Source organism: Pelodiscus sinensis, chromosome 4, assembly GCF_049634645.1.
Source record: "Pelodiscus sinensis isolate JC-2024 chromosome 4, ASM4963464v1, whole genome shotgun sequence".
NCBI lineage: Eukaryota > Metazoa > Chordata > Testudines > Trionychidae > Pelodiscus > Pelodiscus sinensis.
The window spans coordinates 43439092-43463895 of NC_134714.1; the positions used below are offsets into that span (position 1 = coordinate 43439092).

Below are 24804 nucleotides of genomic sequence, written 5' to 3' on the forward strand. Positions count from 1 at the left end.
CGGCCCCTGGCTGGCAGGCCCAGGAGTAGGCCTGCCGCAGGTCCTTGATCTTGCAGCGGACCTGCTCCCGGGTCCGCATGTGGCCTCTGGCGGCCAGGCTGTCAGCCATGCGGCTGTACACGGCCGCATTCCTGTGGCTAGTGCGGAGATCGTGGACATTGGAGGCTTCCCCCCAAACCTCGATGAGGTCCATGATCTCTGCACCTGACCAGGCGGGCGCCCGCCTCTTGCGGCCCCAGGCAGGCTCCTGGGAACCGCCAGCCTGGTCCTGGGAAGAGGCGGAGGGCTGGATGGCAGTGGGTGGCTGGCTCATGTCGTGCCAGGTGCAGGGTCTGCTGGCTGGGTGCGGGCAACTTGCAACTGGCACAAACACTGTAGCCAGACCGTGGCCCTTTAAGGGCTCTGGGGCCGGGAGGGGGGCAGAAGAGTTTCCCTGGTGGTGCCTAGAGTGGCCACCAGGGCAAGCTGGGGAGGGCTAGCCTCCCACTAGTTCAAATTAAGTGGCTACACAGCCCTTGATTCGAACTACTTAATTCGAACTAGGCGTTAGTCCTCGTAGAATGAGGTTTACCTAGTTCGAATTAAGCGCTCCGCTAGTTCAAATTAAGTTCGAACTAGCGGTTTTTATGTGTAGCACCTATCAAAGTTAATTCGAACTAACAGCTGTTAGTTCGAATTAACTTTGTAGTGTAGACATACCCCGAGTGTGTCTATATGGCAATTAAAAACCCATGACTGGCCCGTACCAACTGACTCAGGCTTGTGGGACTGCTTAACTGCTGTGTAGATGTTTGAATTCAAGCTGGATCCTGGGCTCTAGGACCTGTGAGGTGGAAGGGTCCCAGAGTTCAGGCTCCAGCATGAACCTCTCTGCAGCAATGAAACAGCCCCTTAGCACAGGAGTGTGAGCCCTACTCTGCTGGCATGGGCCAGGTGTGGGTGTCTAACTGCAGTGTAGACATATCCTGAGTGTTCAGTAAATCCTTTTCTTCTTTAATGGAAATTTCAGAGCTGCCTGAGCCTGTGGCATGGCAATGGACTTGATACTGCAGCTCTGAACTATTCAGCTCAGAGGGAGAGCGGGGGTGAGAGGAGAGTGAAGGCTTAACAAAGAATCACTTTAACAGAAACTCCTGAGTAATGGCTCTGTCCTAGGCCAAAAACAACATCAGCTCAATGTCGGCAATTAGAAGAGGGCTCAGTCAGGCCCCCATGGTCAGCTTCAGCCTCCTTGCAGGCACAGCTCAGCTCAGCTTGCAGTGCTACCCTAAGCTCAGCAGCAGCCATGGCTGCCCACCCAGAGCCCTTTGGACCGAGATGAAAGCAGAGCGTTCTGCTCCTGCTCAGAGAAGTAGCAAGCAGGGTGGGGGTGGGGTAGGAAGGAGTTTGGGGAAGAAAAGCACACAGTACAGATGGGGTTGGGGGAAGCAGATCTAGAAGCTGCTTCCTCCTCTGATTTCTCTCCCAGAGTGGTGGGAATTGGGCTATAAACTGTTTGTTAGGGACTCTGCAGTATCTAGTAACTCTTGCCCCGATATCGGGTAGGGGGATCTGCATGTTTAGTTCTTGCTTGTGTTTGAGGCCATCCCTGCCAGACTGCCCAGCAAATATCAATAGCCATCGCCAAATCTGGGTCAAACAATCTGTGCTGAGTAGAGGCCCAAGCACCTGAAGAATCCCACTGCTATTCCAGCTACTCAGGCACCAATCAAAATGAGGGAAACACTGCCCTCCAGGACAAATGGGATAAATTGCGCTTTATAAACCCCTGCAGGATCTCTATCTGAAGTGTAGAGATACTGGTCCAGACACAGCTGCTGAAAGACTGGCATTATTACTTGGGAATCATATAGAGCACAAGGATCTTGATCCCATTTTCCTCCTGCCTTGAAAGTATTGTGTCTCTTCTGTCACTTACAATGGTGTTAAGGGACTGACTCTGTGCCAACTGGCTGAGTGCCTAGCAAGCAAAGGAAACATTAGATGCACTGAGTGACAGTGTTCCCTCCAGAATTTTCCATCCATGTGCAGATTTTTTCCATGTGCAGAATACATTGTATGTGCACAGAAGCATGTGTGAATGTGCACCACCAGCTGAAACAAAACCTAGCTGTGGGCACTCTGCTAATCAGCTGGGCAACAGGTGAATCTCTTCTGAAGGTCTGCACAAGTGCACAGCTTACAAGGAATGCTACTGACTGATAATGATGATGAGTAGCAGACCCCGGGAGGTGTGAGAGAATCTTAGACCCTGGCTTGGGCTTTATATCTGTGTTTACCGTGGACCAAAGGCTTTTAAAATATTCTGGAGAGATTAACCTTATTCTCTCACAGAAAGGGTGGGGACTTCCCAAGGTAAGTTTTGGAATTCATTGTAGTGAAGTTCTTTTCCTATCAGTCTACGCTGATTGATGCATAGTGCAGGCTCCTCCTCAGGAAAGGGATTTGGTAGCCAAACCAGAGGCAATTGAGACCAGCTTCAGAGGGCACAGACACATACCAACACAGCTGAAACTCTGGAGAAAGGAGACACACAAATGTAGTAATGCCATCTGAATAAGTACAACCACATGTGACCTTGGTGGAATCAGAGACATGCCACCACAACTTTGGGATTTACAAAGAATTCCAGCGAGGCTAAGCTCTGACTCAGGTATTAGGAACGATAGTGAGCGGCAGCACTCAGAAAGACAACTAGAGAGGGATCCTGACACAGCAGGGAGCCCATGAGGGATAGCAGTATTAGGTTATATTCAGTGATTCTGATAGCAAGTTCAATCCCATTCCTCCCAAAACCGACTAGTGGTGCTTTCTTCCCACAAAATTTGTGCCATGTCCTAGATTTAAAACTGCCCCATGCCAGTCCACAGATATAGAAACTAGCAGTGGTCACTCTCAGGCAGAAAAGTATCAGTTACCTGGTGCCGGGCTCTGCTCTGCTCCAAGAGCTGTCGGGACTGAAGCTTCTGCTGCTGAAGTTGTTGTACGGCAAAATGAAGCTGATAGCTGCCAGCAGTAGGCTGATACTTGGGATGTGCCAGCTGACTTCCTGTCACCTTGCTGTAGACACTGTTGTCTAATTCTCCTTCCCAGGCAAAATTGTTACTCTTTAGAGCCCTGAGAAGAAAACAGCCATCATATATGTTATCTATCTCCTTGACCCTGCATGCACGGCCAGAGGAGCTGCTGCCCACTGGGCATCACTGCTCCCCAGACCGTTACTAGTACCTTCACAGGCATCTGATTAGCAACAAGGGATGTAACAGAATAACCATTTAAATGGTTAACCAATATGCCTGGGTTTATCTGTTATTGTTAACAGTTACATACAGGCCCCCACCTGAAATCAACTGGGAAGCCAGTTGACACCCCACAGGGGGACATTGCATCAGAGCCCAGGGCAGCAGCTGGTTCCCTGGGAGTGAGGCTGGCAGCTGGGAGCCAGAGTGTGCCCAACACTGCTGCCACTGTATCAGAGGCAGCAGCATGGTGAAGCAGCTGGCTCCCTGGGAGCAGGGCGGCAGATGTGCACTTAGGCTGCTGCCCCATGCTGTTGGCTCTGCAGTATAACGCTTATTTTGCAGAGCCCACAGTGCAGCTGGCTCTCCGGGAGTGGGGTCAGCCAGCTTTGCTTCCAGAGATCCAGCTCCGCTGAAGGCTCTGTGGTATAAGTTTTATACTGAGTTTTTCAGTGGTTACACAGTTACCTAAATAAACGCCTTTTAACATCCCTATTAGCAACGAGTGGGTGGCACTGGCAAGTATAACACATGATGCACATGTCACGTGTAAGCTGATAAGAAGGGCCTGCCTCCAACAGGGAGAGTGTCTAGAAGTCTCAGCTGGAGCTATGTTACTATTGCTACCAAGTCTTAGGTAAACAATTGCAGAGAAACAAGAAGAGAAAACCCAGGGGTTTTAACATTAGAACACGATCATGGCTGCCTAGCTAGCACCAAGGTGCAAGTCAGCCTTGGAGCCTGCAGAGTCAGGTATCCACAGAGTTAAGTGGCTGAGCTAAGGGAACTACATTCTTCACCACTAGACCTACGGCAGAGTGACAGGATCACAATGTGTCCTAGAGAGCCTGGGATATATGAAGATATACCTATCTCATAGAACTGGAAGGGACCTTGAGAGGTCATCAAGTCCAGTTCCCTCCCCGCACGGCAGGACCAAGTGCCATCCCTGACAGATTTGCCCCAGATCCTTAAATGGCTCCCTCAAGGATTGAACCAAGGGACATTGGTTGTTAGCATCTCCATCCTGCTTCCTGTGGGGCACCTATACCCTTCTGACCTATTTCAGGCACTTTTCAGGCCCTTGTATCATGCCCACCACCACAGGCTACTGTTCATCATTATATAACAAACCAAGTAGAAGTGAGTAAAATTACTTTGGCCCTCACATCATTGGGTCTTAAATTGTCATCTCTGCCTCTTTTCTAACTGCTTTGAAGGCAGTGTGGCCTAATGAATACAGCAGACTTGTGATTCAGAAGATTAGGCAGGGGTCTAATCCTGACTCCACCGTTGAGTCAGTGGGAGATCTTGGGCAAGTCACTTCTCCCATCTGTTTCCCCTTCTGTCCTTTGTCTTTCTTTTCTAAACAGGCTGCAACCTCTTTAGGAGCAGAGACTGTTCCTCACTATGTGCACCTAACACAACAGGCCCTGATCTCATAATCATATATATAGTAGCACAATGTCTGAGAGTCTGTAACGCTGAAATGCTGGATGTTCCCTCTAGGGGGCGCTGTTGCCTGAAATGTTGGCTGTTCCCTCTAGGGGGCACTGTTGCCTGAAATGTTGGCTGTTCCCCCTGGGCGGTGCTGTTGCTGAAATGCTGGCTGTTCCCTCTGGGCGGCTCATGCTGCATGGGGAGTATGGGGCCCAAACAGCTGCTTGCGCCGTTTTGTCCTCCGCAGCAGCCCAGCTGAGCGGTGCAGAAGTCAGCCGAGCGCCATGGCGGGAAGGGAAGAGGGACGGGGGGGTGATGTACATGGCAAGGGGGCGGGGCCTGGCCATGTACATCACCGCCCCGCCCCCCTTCGCCTCCCGCCATGGAGCTTGCCTGACTTCTGCACTGCTCAGCCGGGCCACCATGGGGGAGCCCAAACGGCCGCTTGCTCCCCCGTAGCGACCCGGCTGAGCGGCGCAGAAGTCAGCTGAGCGCCACGGCGGGAAGCAAAGGGGAGGTGGGGGGGGGGGTGACAAGTAGTGTGACAGCAGCTCCAGGCCCCACCCCCTGGCCGTGAATGTCACCGCCCCACCCCTCTTCGCCTCCCGCTGTGGCACTTGGCTGACTTCTGCACTGCTCAGCCAGGCCACCGCATGGGAGCAAGTGGCGCAAGTGACCGTTTGGGTCTCCCCCCCACCCCCATGCAGCACAGGGAGTGCGGAGCCCAAACGGTTGTTTGGGCTCCGCAGTCCCCCGAGTGAGAGGCAGGAGGGGGAGACGAAGAGAAACAGAGAGGGGGGGGGGCAGGAGGCGGAGGAGAGCTGAGAGGGGGAGGGGGAAGGCAGTAGGAGGAGGAGGAGAGAGAGAGAGATGGAGTGAGAGACTGGAGGCTCAGGAGAGAAGACTGACGTGGAGGAGAGACCTGAAAATCCCATCTTATGATGGGCTAATTTGCTAGTAATAAAATATTTAACTCTGAAATGTCCTCTCTGTCTTTGGCATTTCATAGTTCTTCAGTTTCCCCCTCTTACGGTACCTGGTTTATTCCTCTCCAGTTCCCTTCCTTCCCATCCTCTCTCCTCTCAGATACTCCCTTTCCTGCTATTTCTGTTGCAGCTCCTGGGCCACTTCTCTCCTTCTCATTTATATCCAAACAAAATGAGGGTGAGCCAAACTCTGGGATGTCTAGTGCCTAGGAGTGCATGCTCTCACTTTTCCCCAGGTGAGTAGTGCAGTCTTAACTCTTCAACACTGCTGGATCCTGTTCTGCAGCTCTGCCTGCAATTGTTCAGCTCTGTGCATCACGCATATACCACAGGCTGAAAAGAGGAAGTATTACAAGCCACTCAATACTGCCCCCTACTGGGCACAAAATGTTCTAGAAATGTAAATACAGGCAGTCCCCGGGTTACGTACAAGATAGGGACTGTAGGTTTGTTCTTAAGTTGAATTTGTATGTAAGTCAGAACTGGTACATATTGTAGGGGAAACTCTAGCCAAACATTTCTCCAGAGCTCAGTTTTATTCTCCCACACCTCACTTCCCTCAGTCCTTTATTCTCAAGCTGAGGTGTCTGCTAAGAAAAGCCGCTCCGCGTCTCCCTGGTCTGCTGGGGGGGGGGGGGGGGGGGGGGCGCTAGCTTCGCGTCTCCGTGGTCTGCTGGGGGGAAGCAGCTAGTGCGGGGTTGCCTCACCCCGTTTCTAAGTAGGGATCCGATATAAGTCGGATCCATGTAACCCGGGGACTGCCTGTACAAAGAAATGGATTGTAAGGCATATTTAGAACCTGGAAATGATCTCCATCTGCTGCCTCATCAGTCCCTCCTGCTCCCAACATTGGTTATTATCAGGTTGTTGTCATCTGGACCTTTCCTCATATCTTTGGGGGTAACAATGGCCCACCCGCTGCATGGATCCTGATTCTATCCCCATTTCCAGATGGTAAAATCCCTGAACTCTTCTGACAGCAAGTGAAGCAGCAGCAGCTGTGTTCCTCTCAGTGAAATTTGGAGTCATGCTCACAGTTGAGAAACACAAAGATTTTTCTGGGACTGGAACACACTCTGGGGACAAATGGAATCACAGAAAGAATCACTGAAACAAAATACAAAACAGCACTGCCCACTGGCCCCAGCAGATACAAAAGTCACTCAAAAGCAAAGGTGGAATTAGTCTGGCACTCAGCAGGCAGCTTGAGGAACACCCTCTCATCAATGGCAATGAAGGATCTTGAGCTGTGGTCCCTCAATTACAAACTATTTACGCTACATTCTACTTACCTATTTGCCTATGGTGTGTAATTTTGCTCACACCTTCAATTTCTCATCCTTATTGTCACTGTAAAAGGTAGCTAAATGATAATTTTTATGGTCACATCTCTGCTCTAAGCACACTCTATCCCTGGAGCTTCCCATTAACAATCCATCAAGCACAGCGGAAAACAAGCAATGCTCACTCCATTTAAAGACTGGCCCTTCCTTTGGTCATCAATATGATAGGGGTATGAACTGCCTGACTAACATTAAACATCTTACTTCTTAGTACATTTAACTGGCTACCCTTCTTAACAGTGCTCAATAAAGAGTAAGAGTCCTGCTGATCATGACTGCTTTTGGTAAACTCTTTAGGACAGGCACCTATGGTACTACAGTGCAGCTCCCATCCTGACTATCAAGACAAAATAATATATAACTAAGTCTTGTGAGGTGAAGAGTCAAGAAATCCTGAAGGCATTCAATGAAAGTATCCAACTGATCCTGGAGTTCAGTGCCTGCTCCAAATCTCCCAGAGATCTTCCTCCAGTTAAGAACCTGCACAGAATAAATTCTATCCTTCAATGAACAAGAATGCTTGAAAAGTTTAAGGACAGGGTTGCTGAACAAGAATCTTTACTGAACATATGAATGTAAGCCTTGAGGAAGTGAAAGAGATACACTGAGTTGATGTGAACATCTTTGAAGACAGCTTTAATTTGCTCCCAGTCTAACCAGCTAGATTTGCTGTTGAATGGAAGAAACACAAAGTGTTTCAGGAAAGGGAGTGCAAGTTGCAAGAGTCAGATACGAAAGTAATGGAGACCTAAAGTCACTGTGAGCAGCAGCAGATCTCTTTAGGCAGCTGTCATACCAAAGATCTGAAGGGATCACACTTAACCTACAAATTTGATGCTGTCAGGGATGACTGTGATGCCTGGAGACCAGGTGCCAGTTCATGTTAAGGCCACAGGCCAGAATGACAAATGCACAGTTGGAAACCAATCTGACTCACCTATGTGTTAGGATTGTTAGAACAGATTTTAGAGCTAAAGGAAAAGGTTTAAACGTTATGAAATGCTTATAGAATACTGCATGTATTAATCTTACTTATAATATCTGCATCCCATGCTATAAGGTGTTAAGTGGTTGTTCTGTAAATATAAAAGAAGGTTGCTCTAAGACTGCAAACCCCCACAGTTGGGAAGAAGCTTCATCTATATGAAGTACTAGTTTACAAGAAATGTTATCTCCATCCCATCAAAATAAAGCCTATAGGCACCGACAAACCATAGTGGAACATCAGTGAACACAGGATTGACAACTGCTACCATCAAGACGAGATATGCACAAGCCCTTGTCCCACCACAGATTGAATGCTGGAGGAAGGGAATAAAAATCCTTATTAAAGAGAAATCATCATCACTTAGCTGCTTGGGCTTCAGAGAGGGCACTATTTCTAAGCATGAGCAAAGGATCCCTATAGTGCTAAGTTTGGTTAAGCCCTAAGGCAAGGGTAGGGAACTTTTTAGGCCCAGGGTCTACACACAAGTGAGGAGCAAAGGAGGAGGAAAATAAAACCCTCACAAATGTGGCCCCCAACTGAGGAACAGGGGAAAAAAGGCACTCCCCTCATGCTTCAGCCCCACTGGGGATGGGGGGGGGGGGGGCAGAGAGATCCCGAGGCTCAGGGTTTGCAAGCTGAATTAATTCTTCCTGGGGCCTGGGGCTAGTAGATTTTGTGGGGGCCCCTTAAGCTCTAGGGTCAGGCCAAATATGAGGGGCTCAGTGTGCAAGAGGGGGCTGCAGGGAGCAGCATGGGGGTGTGGGTCTGGATGGCTGGGTGGGAGGGAGGGTGTAGGAGCAGGCTGGGGGTGGGGGTACAGGGTCAGGAAGGGAGAGGGAGTGGAGGAGCAGAGGGAGGGTGTTGGAGTGTGGTGGGGATGTGGGATCTGGGTGGGAAGGAGGGTGGAGGAGCAGGCTGAGGGGTCAGAGGCAGGGTAAAGAAGTGGACTGCGAGGCATGGGAGGCTGTGGACAAGGGGGTGCAGGAGGAGGTAGAATTGCAGGGTCTGGGTAGGAAGGGGCTGAGGCCAGGGACACATGGCACAGCTCCTGGGGAGGCACAAGTGCACCTTGCAGTTCTACATGCTGCAGAGAAGCTCTTCCTGAAGTTGCCACCCTTCCATTGCTCCCACTGGCCACAATTCCCAGCCAATGGGAGTGATGTGGGGCAGTACCTGCAGGCACAATTCAGTCCAAGGCTTGCTTTGATAGAACCTGCAAAGGTTGGGGCTCCCCCCACCCAAGTGGCATGATCTGGACAATGCTGGTGCATCAGCCACGGCACCCCTCATGTGGCTGGAGCACAAGTGCCGACTTGCATCACTCATAGGCTGGATCCAGGTAAGCTCCAGGCCACATCTGGCCTGCTGGGCATAGGTTCCCCACCGCTGCACTAAGGGATACAGTAACTGCTATATAGGCAAATGCTATATCATCTATTGAAACCTAAGACTAATTCATTTCTGAGTGTACACTTCCCAGCTTTAACTTTTAAAATAACTCTATTTCTTTTCCCTCAGTTAGTTACAAGATTGGCTGTAAGTATTGCCTTTGCTGACAGATCTAAGGTATAACTGACCTGGGGTAAGTGACTGGTCCTTTGAGGCTGGGAATAACCTCAATATTATGATTTTTGGTGAGAGGAAACATTTATCACAAAGGAAGGATTGCCTGGGTAGCAAGAGACTTGGAACACACAAGCCTCTATGTTAAAGCTGTCTTTATGTTGAGTCATTCACATTTGGTTGGTGAAATCTAATTAAAAAAAATACAACCAGTTTTGAGTTTGGCCCTTGTTTGTAACAATCTGCCCTGAGATTGGCATCCTCATTTGTGAGCCATTCCAGACAGCATGACAATGACAATGCCCGTTTTACAGCCTGCATTGACTCTGTGCCTTACAGATAGCTGAAAGAGGTACGACATTCCTTTCTCTTTCAGCCATCTGGTGAGGGACAAAGAAATGCATAAAGATTGGGGGCTCCTAGTCCAAGTTTCAATGAATGCAGTGGGATTGTTAGTATGATTTGCTTCACCCTCTCCAAACATCTCTCTACAGCATGTGTTTGCCTTTAGTCTCTAGGCCAGGGGTGGGCAATAATTTTTGATGGGGGGGGGGGGGCACTCCAAGATTTTGGAAAGTGGTCGAGGGCCGCACTCTTCCATTATATTAATGGAGATGAGGGATCTCGGATGGAGGTTGAGTGCAGAAGAGAGCTTGGGGTAATCGACTGGGATGCAGGAGGGACACTGGAGTCTGGGAGGGAGTTGGGATAACGCAGGCAGTTGTGACCTAAGGCAGGAGACTGGAGTGCACGGCTTTGGGATGTGACCTAGGGTAGGGGGGATTGTGATCTGGGACAGGAGACTGGGGTGCCAGATCTGGGAGGGGGTATGGGTTTAAGAGGGGGACAGAGGGTTTGGGTATGTTGAGTGGGGGAGGGGCAGAGAGTTGAGGCAGGAAAGGGCTCGGAAGTCAGAAGCAGGCTGTGGACAAGAGACACACTTGTCAGCTGCCAAACTAGCCTGTCTGCCTGCAGAGCTTAAAATGTTTCCCAGCCTGCCTGTTTGCCTGGCCATGTGCTTCATGAATAACCGAGCCCAGGAGAGAGGGCATGATTCTTCTTAGCTGTCTATTATTCTAACAAGCAGCTCCCATTGGCTAGTTTCTGCAGAAACCAGCCAATGGGAATGTGCTGGGGGCAGGGCAGCTCCTAAAACTTCCCCCCTCCCCTCCAGTTTTGAAACAGAACCGGAGCCCTGCAACTGCGTTTCTGCACAGCGCACGGGGCTGCAGGGCAAGCCAGGGAGCCTGCCTGGGGCTTCTGGCTGCCTCCACGTGCCAGACCCGGTAGCTTGGCAGGCTGTATTTTGCCCAGGCTTGCCCTAGGCTGACCTCTTTCCGTTATTTAACCTGAGTGTAGTCTATAAGGCTACAGTGAGATTTAGAAGGTGCACTTTAGCACAGTTCAGCTTGGAAGTTCCTGGCTAGGAAAACATGGAAACCCTGTTGCTACTATATTCGGAGAGCCAGGATTGTAATCAGTTCTGGCCAGTTAGTTTTCCTGTAGCATGCACACATTTTATATACAACTCACTTGCGGTTCCACTGTACATAATGCTCCTCTACACACAACAAATTCCAGCATCTCCCATTTAGAGAGACCACATCAATGCAAATTGCTTTCTGCCTATGATTCACTTTGATAGTTTGTAAAACTATGATGGGATGAGAATATTTTTTTACATTAGGCTTCATGGCTTTGTTTCCTTCTACATGGAAATGAACAAAGTTCCATTTCATCTAACTTCAACTTCAATAGGTAGCAGTTTGGCCCTCCTTGTAGAGGCCATGGAGTTCCCAGTGCAGAACTTGGGATAATACACAGACAAGGGTTCCTGCTTCTGAGATCTGCATCAGTTCATTCAGTATGTTATAAAAATCAGCTATGACCCATACATAGTGAGGTCTCCCCATGTAGATGTGAGGGGAATTGGGGTGAGAATACATGAATCATGGAAGCTATTTCTGGATACTCTCAATACCCTGCCTCCTTTCCTTGTCTGCTGTGTTCTCAGGGCAGCTTAGTGCTTTAGCTCCCTATTCTCAAACTCTGTGGCTACGTCTACACTGGCATGATTTTCCAGAAATGCTTTTAACGGAAAAGGTTTTCCGTTAAAAGTATTTCCGGAAAAGCGCATCTAGATTGGCAGGATGCTTTTCCGGAAGAGCACTTTTTCTGGAAAAGCGTCCGTGGCCAAAGTAGACGCGTTTTTCTGCAAAAAAGCCCTGATCGTCATTTTTGCGATCGGGGCTTTTTTGCGGAAAACACTACTGTGCTGTCTACACTGGCCCTTTTCTGGAACAGTTTTCCGGAAAAAAACTTTTGCCTGAACGGGAGCAGCATAGTTTTTCCAGAAAAGCACTGATTTTACATTAGATCGTCAGTGCTTTTCCGGAAATTCAAGCGGCCAGTATAGACAGCTGGCAAGTTATTCCGGAAAAGCGGCTGATTTTCCAGAATAAGTGGCCAGTGTAGACACAGCCTGTGTGCCTGTGGTTTATTAATGAAGGTCTCCCTTGGGTTATACCTGTAGCCAACACACATACATTTTGCAGGAGGCTCGGGACAGTAATTGACACCTGCACTACTGCTAATTTAGAGAACACTGTCACTTAAATGAGCCTTATTCCTTCTTCTTCTGAGCCACACAGGGTTGAGTTCTCCTTTTTTCTAGTCTGTGATTGTCACTCAAATGCTGAGGCCTGCTGTTTTCCTAGATACTCACCTGCACATGCTACCTCTCTCACATATGCATACACATACCTATACACACAAAGGATGTGTAGGTTCCCATATTGCGTTGCCTAGTGCAGTCATCTGGGAAGACAGAGGCAAAAAAAGCATTGAGTACTTCAGCTTTTCCCACATCATCTGTCACTAGGTTACTTCCCTCATCCAGTAAGGGCCCCACACCCTCTCTGATCACCCTCTTATTGCTAACAAGCCTGTAGAAACCTTTCTTGTTACCCTTCACATCCCTTGCTAGCTGCAGTTCCAATTGTGCTTTTGCCTTTCTGATGACTCCCCTGGATTCCTTTCCTCTTCATGTTAGCATTCCCGGGGATCCTGGGATAAGAGTGAGGGGGGATTTGACAGCAGCCTTCAACTTCCTGAAGGGAAGTTCCAAACAGGATGGAGAGAGGCTGTTTTCAGTAGTGACAGATGGCAGAACAAGGAGCAAAGGTCTCAAGTTACAGTGGGGGAGGTCTAGGTTAGATATTAGGAAAAACTATTTCACTAGGAGGGTGGTGAAGCACTGGAATGGGTTACCTAGTGTGGTGGTGGAATCTCCATCCTAGAGATTTTTAAGTCTCGGCTTGTCAAAGCCCTGGCTGAGATGATTTAGTTGGCGTTGGTCCTGCTTTGGGGAGGGGGCTGGATTCTATGACCTCCTGAGGTCTCTTCCAGCCCTATGATTCTATGAAACAGATAAAATTGTGTTTCAGTCTATTAATGAGGCTGGTCTATTAATTACGCTGGTTGTGAGCAATCTTTCCCAGTTCACTTGGGATTATTTATGGATTGCTTAGTAGAGGCCTAGCCAGTATTCAGGCTTTCAGAATGCGCTATCAATCTCATCCTGAGTGCTATGGTCCATCCTTCACAAGCTAGAACTTCTGTCCTTCCAGTAGCACTTAGGACAAGGTGGAAAGAGAATCATTGCATTCCTTTCTTTGACCTGTATTTTTCCATGTACCTTGACCATAATTCCACCACTTCTTCAGTAGAGGGTATATAAATATCCTTGCATTTGAAGAAAATTCTAACAGAACTCCTTATTATTGTGGCTCAAACTCAACCCAACAGTGATTGCACAAATTCCTAAACTTCTGCTTCTAAATTCCCTTTCAGCTCAGAGATCTCTTTCCTGATACACAACCTTGTGGATGGAGACACAAGCAAGTTCCTTGCAGCCAGGTGACTATGCCTGTGCTGATGTCAGATATGAGAGGTGGGTCTGTTCAGCGACTGGGTAGGAGAAGAAAGAGCCCAACTGGATCCCCAAACCTACATGGAAGAGATATGGGGTGTAGCTTATGTGAGAACAACCTGAATTGTATTTTCTGTGCCTCATGGAATGGAGTTAAGAGAGAGCCGATGAATAAAAATCTAATCCTGCAGAGCATACTCTCCCAGCAGCTCAGGCTCTATGAATGCTACATTAACTAGAACTGTTGGAGCTAGTACCTGCGTAAAGAATAACATTAGTAAATAATAACAGCTTGCATAGCCATAGTGCCTTCTATTTCAAAATATCTCAAAGCATTTTACAAACTTGAAGTAGGTCGTTTTGCCAACCATTACAATGTAGTCACCGTCAGGGCTGGACATGGTAGCTGTTACAGAGTGGACAGCAGAAAGAAGTAAAGGCAAATCTTTATCCAACTGAAGCTGCATGAAGAAAGCCATGGCACAGAATGCAATCACTTAGATAGGAATTTAGCCATGAAACTGGGATGCACACTTTCACTCCTATAACAAGTGATCTGTAAGGATCACAAGAGACAAAGACCTCAATTTCAACCATGCCCCCAGCTCCACCCCCATGCTGGCCACTGGTTCAGTACTCACCTTAAAAACCAACACCACTTCCTGCAGCATCTTGGTGTTCCTTCAGAACTGCCTCTGCACTTATATGTATCATTTTCAAAAGTGCCAGAGAAATTCAGGATCCTAAGACTCAGTGAAAGTCAATGGACTTTAGGTCCCTATGTGCACTTAAGTCACTTTTGAAAACGGGACTTGGACATTTTTTAAAATGTTTCCCCCAGTCTAACCTGTGAGGGCTGATAAGATCACAGCAAAAGGTGGGATGGAAGATCGCAGTCAAAAGGTGAGATGGCTGCATGGCTACAAAATTAAAAAAGAATGTATCCTCTCTTTAATTGAGGAAGTAAGCTGACAATGAAAGTATATCATACCCTGTTCTGTAATGCCTGGAGTTAAGGAGGAACTACTAGGATCACTGTGCCAAGCAGTAACAAGGGAGTCCAGTGCCTATTTAGAAACCAGTGCTCCCACTTTGCTATGGAATGCAAGACAATCTTGGGCTATAGCTCTTTGACCCTGGGGCATTAGGTGCTCTGACAAAGCCAAGAAGCTTTCAGAGCAAAACCCCTGTGGGCACTAGCTGGCACAAAATAGTTAACATTCTAAGGAATGAATCTGTCTGATGTGGTAGCTCCCAACATTCTGGTGACTTGTACTCAAGTATTCAGAAAACACACAACATTTTCTTTAGCACAGTCTGTACTTCCTCCATCCCATAAAGGCTCTCGTCTCGCGCTGGCTATGAAGTGACGATAAATATGGGGGATGTGGGCCAGGACGCTGTGGTCCTGGCTAGGATGAAGGACAGTGCCACTTGCCTTATGGCCCTCATTTCTCTCTTTCTCTTTTTAAAATGGAGTAATGAGCCTCTGTAGCTGGCTTGTTCCCGGGCCCTGATGTTATCAAGGATGTCTAAGAATCAGGGCCTTTGATTCAGGGTGGCTAGCAATGGCCTGCATTGTAGCATGGCTCCTCTATCATGGAAGCCTGCAACATTCAGCTGTGAATGTGCTGGGAACAGAGGCAAGCAGAGAGATAACACTCCAAATGCCAGAGGAGAACAAAGAGCATTTGACATTCCTGCTTGAGTTGCTGTCAGTATATTGAGGATTCTCTGTAAGGAAGGGAGCTTTACCAGAATCCACTCTCTACAGTGTAGGTACATGAAGACAGATAAGGGGCAGGCTACAGCTGGCCTACATAAAACTAGGATGCCCTCACCTGGCCTGCAATCTGTTTTCAAATATTACAGAGAAGCCAAGGGAAAGCTTTTAAAGTAGACTGTCCAGGCTAGCTTAGCAAGGCTGGTGAGTGGAACTGCACCCTGGGTTCAAATCCAGTTCACAGTGACAAATACAATCTCCAGTGATAATTGAAGGTGTTGCAGAGCTGTAGGAGAGTTCGTGTCCCTCTGCATCAGCCAGCCTCTACCTGCTTCTTGTGATGAAGTGCAGCTGTGGGCAACTTTGAAATAGTTCAGTTCTCCAGCCTCTTTGCTCTTCAGCATCCTACCTGCCCTGTCTCAGAAGTTGCAGCCATAGAAACAGGTGAAAGAAAAAGCCATTCACCAAGTGCCATGAGAGAATAAGAAAGGTACAAGGGAAACATGAAGGACAGACTCAGAGTCGACAGGAGTGTTTGAAGGGAGGCAGAAGAAAAATCATTAAATGAGCGGTTTTGTAGATCAGCTCCTGTTGCCAAGCCCTTGAATATTTCATTGTCCAAATAAACCATCTAAGATAGGCACAAATCACAGTCAAGGCATAATGGTACAGCTCAGTATGCAACAACCACAAGCAATTGTCAGGAGCCACTTTTGTTTATTTCCCCCTTTCTGCTGTGAGTCCTGATGTCATCACTAATTTAGAACCATAAAAATTATGGAGGTTATCCAGCCCTTCTCTGCCCAGTGCAAGATCTGGACATCTGCCAGTTCTTTGCACCGTCTAGTAGTCAGTATCCACAATAATGGAATGTAGGAGAAAACTCCACAGGTTGATACTCTTCAGCATCATACGCTAGATTATCAGAGTAAACCTTCATTTACCTTTTTCAGTTTCATCACATCACCCATTGCTATATGCTTTCACCTGCTTAGGGCTTAACCCTTCACTTACTTGTCTTTACATCCCCTCAGTTACAATGCAACTAAAGCAGACATATTTACTGCCTTTAATCTTTCCCTATAACTCAGTCTCTCAGTCCATTTATTCATTACTCTCCTTTTGAACTCCTTCCAGTTTGTCAATGTTTTTGATAATGAGGTGCCCAGAACTGAAGGCAATATTCCTGATGTGAATGTGCTAGAGCTGTAGAGATAAACAACATTCCTCTCTTGCTCCTTAACTTGATAATTCAGCAAATGCTGCCTAAGAATCACACTGGTCTTTTTAAAAACCCATACCCCATTGCAAACTCACATTTAATTTGCTGTCCACTTCCATCCCTTAGTCTTTGTTAGCTACTCCTGTTTTCCCTCTCTCCTCCCCCACTCCGGAATAAAACTAATTTTCTTGGAGCAAAGGCAATGTGACGTCTACACCCTACTGCTGCAGATCAGGAATGAAGAGTGTTGGCAGAACCGGACATGGAGGCCCAGGAAAGGACTAGCCAGGACTGAGATGCCTCAGGACAGTTGTGTGATAGCCCAGCACTGTAATAACAGAAGATACTGCAAAGCAGAATGGAGAGGCACTGGCACAATTGTGCAGGAGAAGCTTGAAGATAATTTGCTTAAACAATTCTTGGATTTAGCTGGCATTATTGGCCTCTTACTTTCAGAAGCATTAAATCTGCTGGTCTTGTGAAATGAAATGAAATGTTTAGTTTTCAGTGGAGCCAGTTTTTGTTGGGCCCTTAGCAGCATCCTTGGCTCCATGCCAAGCACACTGTGTTGCCAGCCGCTCTGATCTGGGGAATACTTGGCAGGTAAGCGGCTTTGGATTTTTTCTTCTTACACAGGGCAGCTTTGAAAATTCACTAGAACAGAGACTAAATCAAGAACAAAGTAACAGCCAGCTGGCTGGAAAGTTCAATGCCTCCATCCCATTGCTGTTCATCAGGTCGCTGGAGATTCAGTGAAGGCAGCCAAGCATAGCTCCTCCATGTGATCCAGATTAACAAGATCACACAGTACACGGCAGCTTTACTCTCAGTTAGTGCAAGTGGAGGGGAAAGAGGTGGTCCTAGCCTCCTGTTGCCTGCACATGCTCCCACACCTGCCCCTAGCAGATTTTAACAGCATGGCACAGATGTGATGGGATTAGCAGTGATGGAAAGGGAATGTGCTACTATTCCACTCCTTCATGAAAGAGTGCTACAAGGACAGAGCTTACTCAAATCTGACATGCAGTTGCATGAATTGGCCTCTCACACCAATCTGAAAGCATTAAACAGATGTGAAGCTCAAGTAGAACAGCTGGGCCATTTATGGAGAGTGAGTGACAGCACTGCACTGGCCACTGGCTGGTTTTGTCTTCACTAGGAAATGTGATCACATCGAGGTCAAACTTAGCCAATATACGGTAGCAATGTAACAAACTCAGCCACACTTCCTGATCAATACAAAGTCTCTGTTCCGCACATGGGTGTGAAGGGAAAGCACCTTTTGCATAGTTCAATGCACAGGGATTCTAAGAGCCATAGGCCATTGGTAGAATTACTCCAGTGTAACTGTTCAAGAGTTAACCTATAGTTTAAGTGCACAGCAGTGGCTTAAAATGTGAATTGCACAGACTGCCTTTCTTCAAAACCCCCACTGTAGACAAGCCCATAAAACACAGGGCTGGAAAAGCTTAGCTGGGTCCCACCTTGTCCCCCTGCCCAAGGGAAAGTTTCCCATTGTACATGTACAAGTGATTTGATTTGCTAATTTTACATATTAAGAAGATGGAGAGTAGCAGTAGCAGGCAGTAAGGACACCACTAAGGAAGACATCTCTATTTATCTAGAACATGCTTGTGACTGTGGCTCAGTAATTAAGCCCGAGCTAACACTTGCATAGAGAGATGCTTCTCTACTTCTCCCTAGCAACAGAAGGGTTAAGGCACATCCACAAGGCAAGCTTTGAGCCCTGTAGTGCCTCCTTTGAAAAGCCGTTAACGGGGTTTACAGGGAGAGAGTGAGAGTGCAGCTGCCATCCCAGCCAACATTTGGTTCCCATTACAGTGAATAAATCTCCCCCTCCCCTTTCTTTTTTTCCTTTTTATATTAAAAGCCTATCAAACACATTTTTCTTTTTAATATTTTCCATTAAGTTTCCTCCTGTGTTGGCTTTCCCAAAACACCATACTCCTTGCTGTTTGTGCACTAACATTTGCAAGACTTCACTGAATAAAGAAATTGGGAATGGAGGCAATGACTGATGCCCCAGACCCACTCCTAGGAGGCAAGTGACAAGTAACTGTTGGGCTAAACTGGTGCACCACAAAGCATTCCTACCCAAAACCCCAGACCAGATTGCACCAGGTAGCATGAGTGCCTAAAGTATTGGGGGTGGAGGAAAGACAAAAGAGCCTCCACATTTATCTCAGCTCCACAGTTCAGGGGAAAACCACAACTAAACAAAGCAGAATGATTCCACAGAGCTAGTGCCACTGCCCCCACTAGCCTTCCTACAAGGGGAAGGACAAACTGTCACTGTACTGCTTCAAGGAGTACTTAATGTATGTGCTGTCCAGGCATCATTCTGCAGCAGCTCAGTACTGCTCCAGACCTGGACTGGTGGCTTCATATCACACTGTGGCCCTTGGTTTTTGTTAGAATTATAAATACTTATCACTCACTTAAGGGAAAAATACCCAGAAAATATGGCAATTCTCTAAAAATCCCATGCATACAAAAGAGTCTGGAAATGCCCAGTGAAGCTTACGCCCCTACCTCATTCTGCCCTATTCTATCCCATTCACATCACATCTTGCGTGTGAGACAGACAGACTCAGGCTAAGTCGGGCCCCAGTGGGAGGGAGAGGGCTGCCAAGAGCAGGTCCTGTGTCTAGCAGGCCCAGGCCTGATGCAGACAGGAGCTGCTCTAGATGACTGGAGCAGCCCCTGCCTGCAACAGGCCCGGAGCCAGCAATGTACAAGGCTGGAACAGCCCCTGGCTGTGGCAGGGGTGTTGCTCCAGCCCCCTGTCCATCCCCCTTTTAACTGGTCAATTGGTTAAACGTAATGTTTAACTTCCAAAACAATGACTAGTCCTTAGAGACTATCCACAATATATAGCTTCAGAGGGGTAGCCAAGTTAGTCTGTAACTGAAAAAACTTAAAAAAAACAACGAATAGTCTAGCAGCACCTTAAAGACTAATAAAACATGGACGATGGAATTAGATGACCTGGACACTTGATGCTAATCTGCGTGCTAGTCTGCTGAACTGTTCCATGGGGAGGTGAAGAAATGAGCAAAGGATTCCATTTTATGGAAATTCTATACAAAGCAGGGGAGGAAGATAACAATTGTCTTCAGCTTCTTTTATCTCTTCCTCCTCACCCCTAAGAGATACTAGAAAAAACCTGGGAACAAAAAGGATAATAAATGGGGAAAGTGGGGAGGGGAAGAATGCTGGACCAAAGCTAAAAAGTTACCTGGCTTATGAAGTACTCTGCCTGAAACAATAACTAGGGGGGAGAAATTATTATTTGTAACCAACTTTTTTGTTAAATTAACTCAGACTGTATGTTTTGTATTATTTTCTTAGTAATCTGCTTTGTTCTATTTGCTACCTCTTAGACCACTTAAAATACACCTTTCATAGTTAATAAACTTATTGCTGGCTTATAATATAACCCAGTTTATGTAATTTCTAATGTGTGGGTACTGCAATAAGACCCATGAGCTAAGTCTTCCCAGAGCTGATCTCCATGTCTGTATCCTCTGCAGCTGAGACTGGCCCTGTCTGTGTGCTTTGCTGGAGGAGGCTTTGGTGCCTGGGTCAGCAGAACAAGGTTAAAGGGGGACTTGCTGGCAAAGTGGGCTGACTCAGTGGTATCTCAGCATCTCAACTGGCATCCCAGGGGTTGCAAGCCATCGCAGTCTTAAAGAAGGTAGGAGTAGTTAACTACTGTGTTTAAAAAAAGGTGTCTATCACTGTAAAAGGATATTACATATGCAATAAGAGAAAGGTTCTCTATAAATACAGTTTAACTTAGGCATCAAGAACCATAATATCTAACTGATATAATATAAAATAAGACAACCCAAAAATGGTCAGTCTAATCTGATGAGAATGGGGGTTTAAGGCCAAGGACTGGTCTACATTAGAAAATTAGGTTAGTATAACTATATTGCTCAAGGGTGGAAAAAATCCATCAGCATTTTCTCAAAAAACATAACACTTTCTTAAATAGCTTTTCCTTTGAATAACTTTAAAAACAATGAGTAGTCCCGTTGGCGCCTTAGAGACTAACAAATATATTACATAATTATCATGAGCTTTCATGGACTTCCTCAGATGAGCTTGAGTGGAGAAAAAAGGGGACCCTCAGAATATACAACAGAAAAAGAAGGGAGAGTGAGGGAAAATACCTGTTAATTGTAGTGCCGGTGCTAATAAGGCTAATTGAGGGAGCTGGAAGTATCCCATACTAGGGATGTTAAATGGTGTTTAATCAGCTAATTAACTAGTCAATGGTTAGTCCAGCAGTGGCCAACCCGTGGTTCGCATGAGACTCTCCCCCCCCCCCCCCCCCAGGGTGCGGCTCACGCTGCTACCTCCCTCCCCCCCCCCCCCCCCCCCGCCGGCGTGGCTCATAAAGCCGGCCCTGTGCCCCTGAAAACAGCCCTCTCCTCTCAGCTCCCTGTGCTCATGGGGGCAGGGGAGCCATCCGGCGCAACCATTAAAGATGAAATATAAAGATGGTGTTGGCCAGTGGGAGCATGATGTGGCCAAAAAGCCTCTAAACGCATTTTCTTAAAGGGGCAGACCAAACACGGGGGCTCCTTTTTTTTTTTTGGCTTGACAACTTTGCTCTCTGGATCCACTGATATCTTGGCTCTTTGCCCGGAATGGGTTGGCCACCCCTGGACTAGTTGATTACTTGATTGGGGGGAGGGGACGGAGGGAATTGCAGAGCTGCAGTGGGGTTAGCTCCTGATTGCAGGAGCTAACCCTGCTGCAGCTCTGCCTTTTAAATGTAAGCGCTGTCAGGCTCTTAATACATTTAAAAGGCTAAAGCGCAGAGGGAGAGTACTAGGCACGAGCCAGTAATTGATTGATTCCCAGCTCACGCCCAGTCCCCCGCTACACCTCTGCCTCCCCTGCCCTCTGTGGAGATGGTGCTGGGGGGAAACCAGCTTTTAAGCCAGCTTCCACCCTTCCCTTGCTGCCTCTATCAGACTAGTGACTAGTCGAGCCACTAGTCAACTATCTGATAAGCATATGCTTCTTGGATAGTCGACTAGTCGCTTATATCCCTATTCCATACTTAGCTTTTTATGTCAATGGGAAGATGAATTAAGGAAAGCTGATTTTATAATAGGCTAGCCCGTTCAAGTCTTTGTTCAAGACCAGGAAAACAGTGTCAAATTTGCATATGAAGGTCAATTCCGCACTCTCTCTCTGTAGTTGGCTTGTGAAATTCTTTTGTAGAATAGCTACTTTTAAATCCATTAATGAGTGCCCAAGCAGGTTAAAATGTTCCCCTCTACAGTTGTCTATGTGTTACCATTTCTAATAACTGATTTGTGTTCATTTATCCTTTGTTGTAGAGACTGTCCAGTTTGGCCAATATACAAAGGGTACTGCTGGCACATACCACATTAGAGCAGGGGTGGGCAATAATTTCTGATGGGGGCCACGCCAAAATTTTGGAAAGAGGTAGAGGGCCACACTCTTCCATGATATTAATGGAGGAGGTGTAGGATCTGGGATGGAGGTTAGGTGCAGAAGGAAGCTTGGGGTAAAGGATTGACCTAGGGCATGGGATTGGGGTTAGGATTGTGATTTAAGGCAGGGGACTGTGGTTTATGAGGAGGTGCAGGGGCTTGGGTAGTGACCTAGGACAAGGGATTCAGGTGCTGGGTCTGGGAGTGGGACAGACGGTTTAGCTTATGTGGAGTAAGGGGGTAGTAGTGGGGGGGCAGAGGGCTGGGTGCCAGAGGCAGGCTCTGGGGAGACATACCTGTGAGACTCATTGCCAGCAGCCCAGCATGTCTTCCAGGCAGAAGCCTGCCCCACCCCTGCACAGACTGCAGAGCCTGAGGAGAGGTGGGAAGGGTGCTTTGCATGCTGCCTATTCTTGAAACAGGCAGCTCCCATTGGCCAGAAACCAGCCAATGGGATTGTGCTGGAAGCGGGAGCAGCCATGAAACACCGATATCTCCTCCCCCCTACTCAGAGTTTGTTAAACACAAATGGCCTGGCAGCTGTTTTTTTGAGCGGCATGCAGGCACGGGGAAAGCAGGGATGTCAGCTTGAGGCTCCCTGATGTATCTGCAAGCCAGATCCAGGGGCCTGTGAAAGGTGTTTTGCCCAGGCCTGCATTAGAAGATGTGCAGTTGTTTGAATCTTTGATGTTGTGGCTTATGTGGTTAGATCGGGGTGGGCAATAATTTTGGAAGTGGGGCCACTTCACACATTTTGGAAGTGGTCATGGGCCGACCTGGAAGGGGCGGGGTTGAGAACTACCCTGCTGGGCATGGTGACCTTATTTTCTGAACAAGCTGCTGCTAGTAAGAACAGTTTAATTTAAATTATGAAACAGTTAAAAACGCTTAATCTTTCCCATGTTAGTTTATCAAACTTAATTTTAAATAAAGTAAAATATTATGTCCAACACAAAAGGTTTCAATGTTTTCTTTATTTATGTCAGGGTTGGGGAACCCTTTTTGGGTCTGGAGTCACTGACCCACAAAAGAATCAGTTGGAGGCCACACAAATGAGAAGCAAAAAAACTCCTCCAAAACCCCCCAACGCTCACTCATGTGGCTCCAACTGAGACAGAGCGCTCTTCTGGTGCCCCAGCCTCACAGAGTAAGTGGAAAGGATGGGGGAAACTGAGATTCAGGGCTTCCCATAGACTAGATGAACTTTTCTGGGGTTCTAGAGTTAATGGATTTTATGGACCTCCCTAGGCTCTGGGGTAGGGACAAAAATGAGGGGTACAGTGCACAAGAAAGGGCTGCCAGCAAGTAGGATAGGGATGGGGTGCAGGATCTGGGAAGGAGCTGGGGTGCAGAAGCACGCTGGGAGTAGGATATCTGGCCATCTGGAGGGAGCAGGAACAAGGGAGGGTGTCGGAGCAAGCTGAGAGTGCCAGGTCTTGGGGGGGGGAGGGAAGTAACGGGATTGGAGTGGGGGAGGACTGGGCATGAGGGGGAACCTTACCTTGCTTCATGCCCCCTTGCATCAACAGCTGCAGCCATGCAGTCTTGGCCGCCCTGGAGTGAGGCCCCGCTGTTGCAGACACACAGCCTTGGAGGCTCGAGACAATGCTGCCATGGCCACGCAATTCAGGGGCTGACCCTGAGGCACTGCGACCACACGCCACCCCGGAGGCTGTAGGCACTGCTGCCATGGTCACACGGCCTGGGGCCAGCCCCAGAGTCTGGAGGTGTGTCAGGCCATCCCAGAGGTGCCCCAGCCACAGGCCGCCCTGGAGTTGCCACTACTCTGCCCACACGCCTGGCCCTGGGGGTACCGTAGCCATGCATCCCCAGGCTGCCCCAGAAGCCGGAGGTGCACGGCCTGGGGCTGACCCCAGAGGCACCACTACTGCATCCACGCAGCCCAGGGCCAGCCCTGGAAGAGCCCATATGGCTTGGGGCTGGCCACGGAGGCACCGCTACTATGACCAAGAGGCCCGGGGCTGGCCCCAGAGGAGCGCTACCACGGCCCAGGGCTGGCCTTGAAGATGCCGCTACTGTGGCCAGGAGGCCCAAGGCTGGCCCAGACGTGTGGTACCACAGCCCAGGGCCAGCCTCGGAGGTGCATGTGGCCTGGGGCTGGCCCCAGAGGCACCCTACCACGTCCCGGGGCCAGCCTTGAAGGCACCCTACCACGTCCCGGGGCTGGCCCCAGAAGTGCTGTGGTAGCAGTGCCTCCAGCTTCCTGGGCCAGCTTCAGACCATGTGGCTGTAGTAGCGGTGCTTCCGGGTCTGGTCCAGTTGAGGAGCCTCAGCCCCAAAGCTGCCTCCTCTCCAGAGGCTGCGTGGGAGGAGGAGAGGCGGGGCTGAGCTCTTTCCCTAGCAGCACATGCCAATTAGGGGGCAGGGCAAGGGCTTGCCTCACAGGCCGGATCAAAGCCCAAGGCGGGCCGCATCCGGCCTGCTGAGAGGCTTTTGCCCACCCCTAGGTTAGGTCCTGTGATGGTGTCACTTGCATAGATGTGTGGACAGAGCTGACAATGGAATTTATTGCAGAAGTAGGTTCCTGGGTAAGTGTGTCTAGGGTGTGACGTGTGGCTGCTGAAATAAATTTAGTTCAGGTTAGGGCAGGGCTACTCAACTGTGGAAGCTCTGGGGGTCACAATGATACAGCACATGCCGAGGGCCGCAACTTAAGTGTTGTTGCATGTACATGCAAATATATTCAAATAGTTTTTTCACACTGACGGACATGAATACAAAGATTAAGGCAAGACTACACAACACAAAGGCCACATTTAAGTCAGTTCTGCTGATATTAATAAAATGCAATATTTGCTCAATTTCCACCCATATGACAGCACTTTTAAAGAGCAATGACAGTCCAGGAAT

The 24804-nt window shown here is 48.2% G+C and overlaps 1 protein-coding gene across 13 annotated transcripts in view; it reads right to left on the reverse strand.

Moving 5' to 3' along the window:
* TTLL5 (tubulin tyrosine ligase like 5) overlaps positions 1-24804 on the reverse strand; it is a 280508-nt gene that overhangs the window by 35601 nt on the left and 220103 nt on the right. For all 13 annotated transcript variants that reach the window (XR_012903377.1, XM_075926843.1, XM_075926842.1 and 10 more), the window contains one exon: positions 2919-3117. Coding sequence is in view for 12 of the 13 variants with exons in the window: in XM_075926843.1 (XP_075782958.1) it covers positions 2919-3117 (199 nt within the window). In the remaining variant the exon portion in view is untranslated. The remainder of the gene's footprint in view (positions 1-2918; positions 3118-24804) is intronic.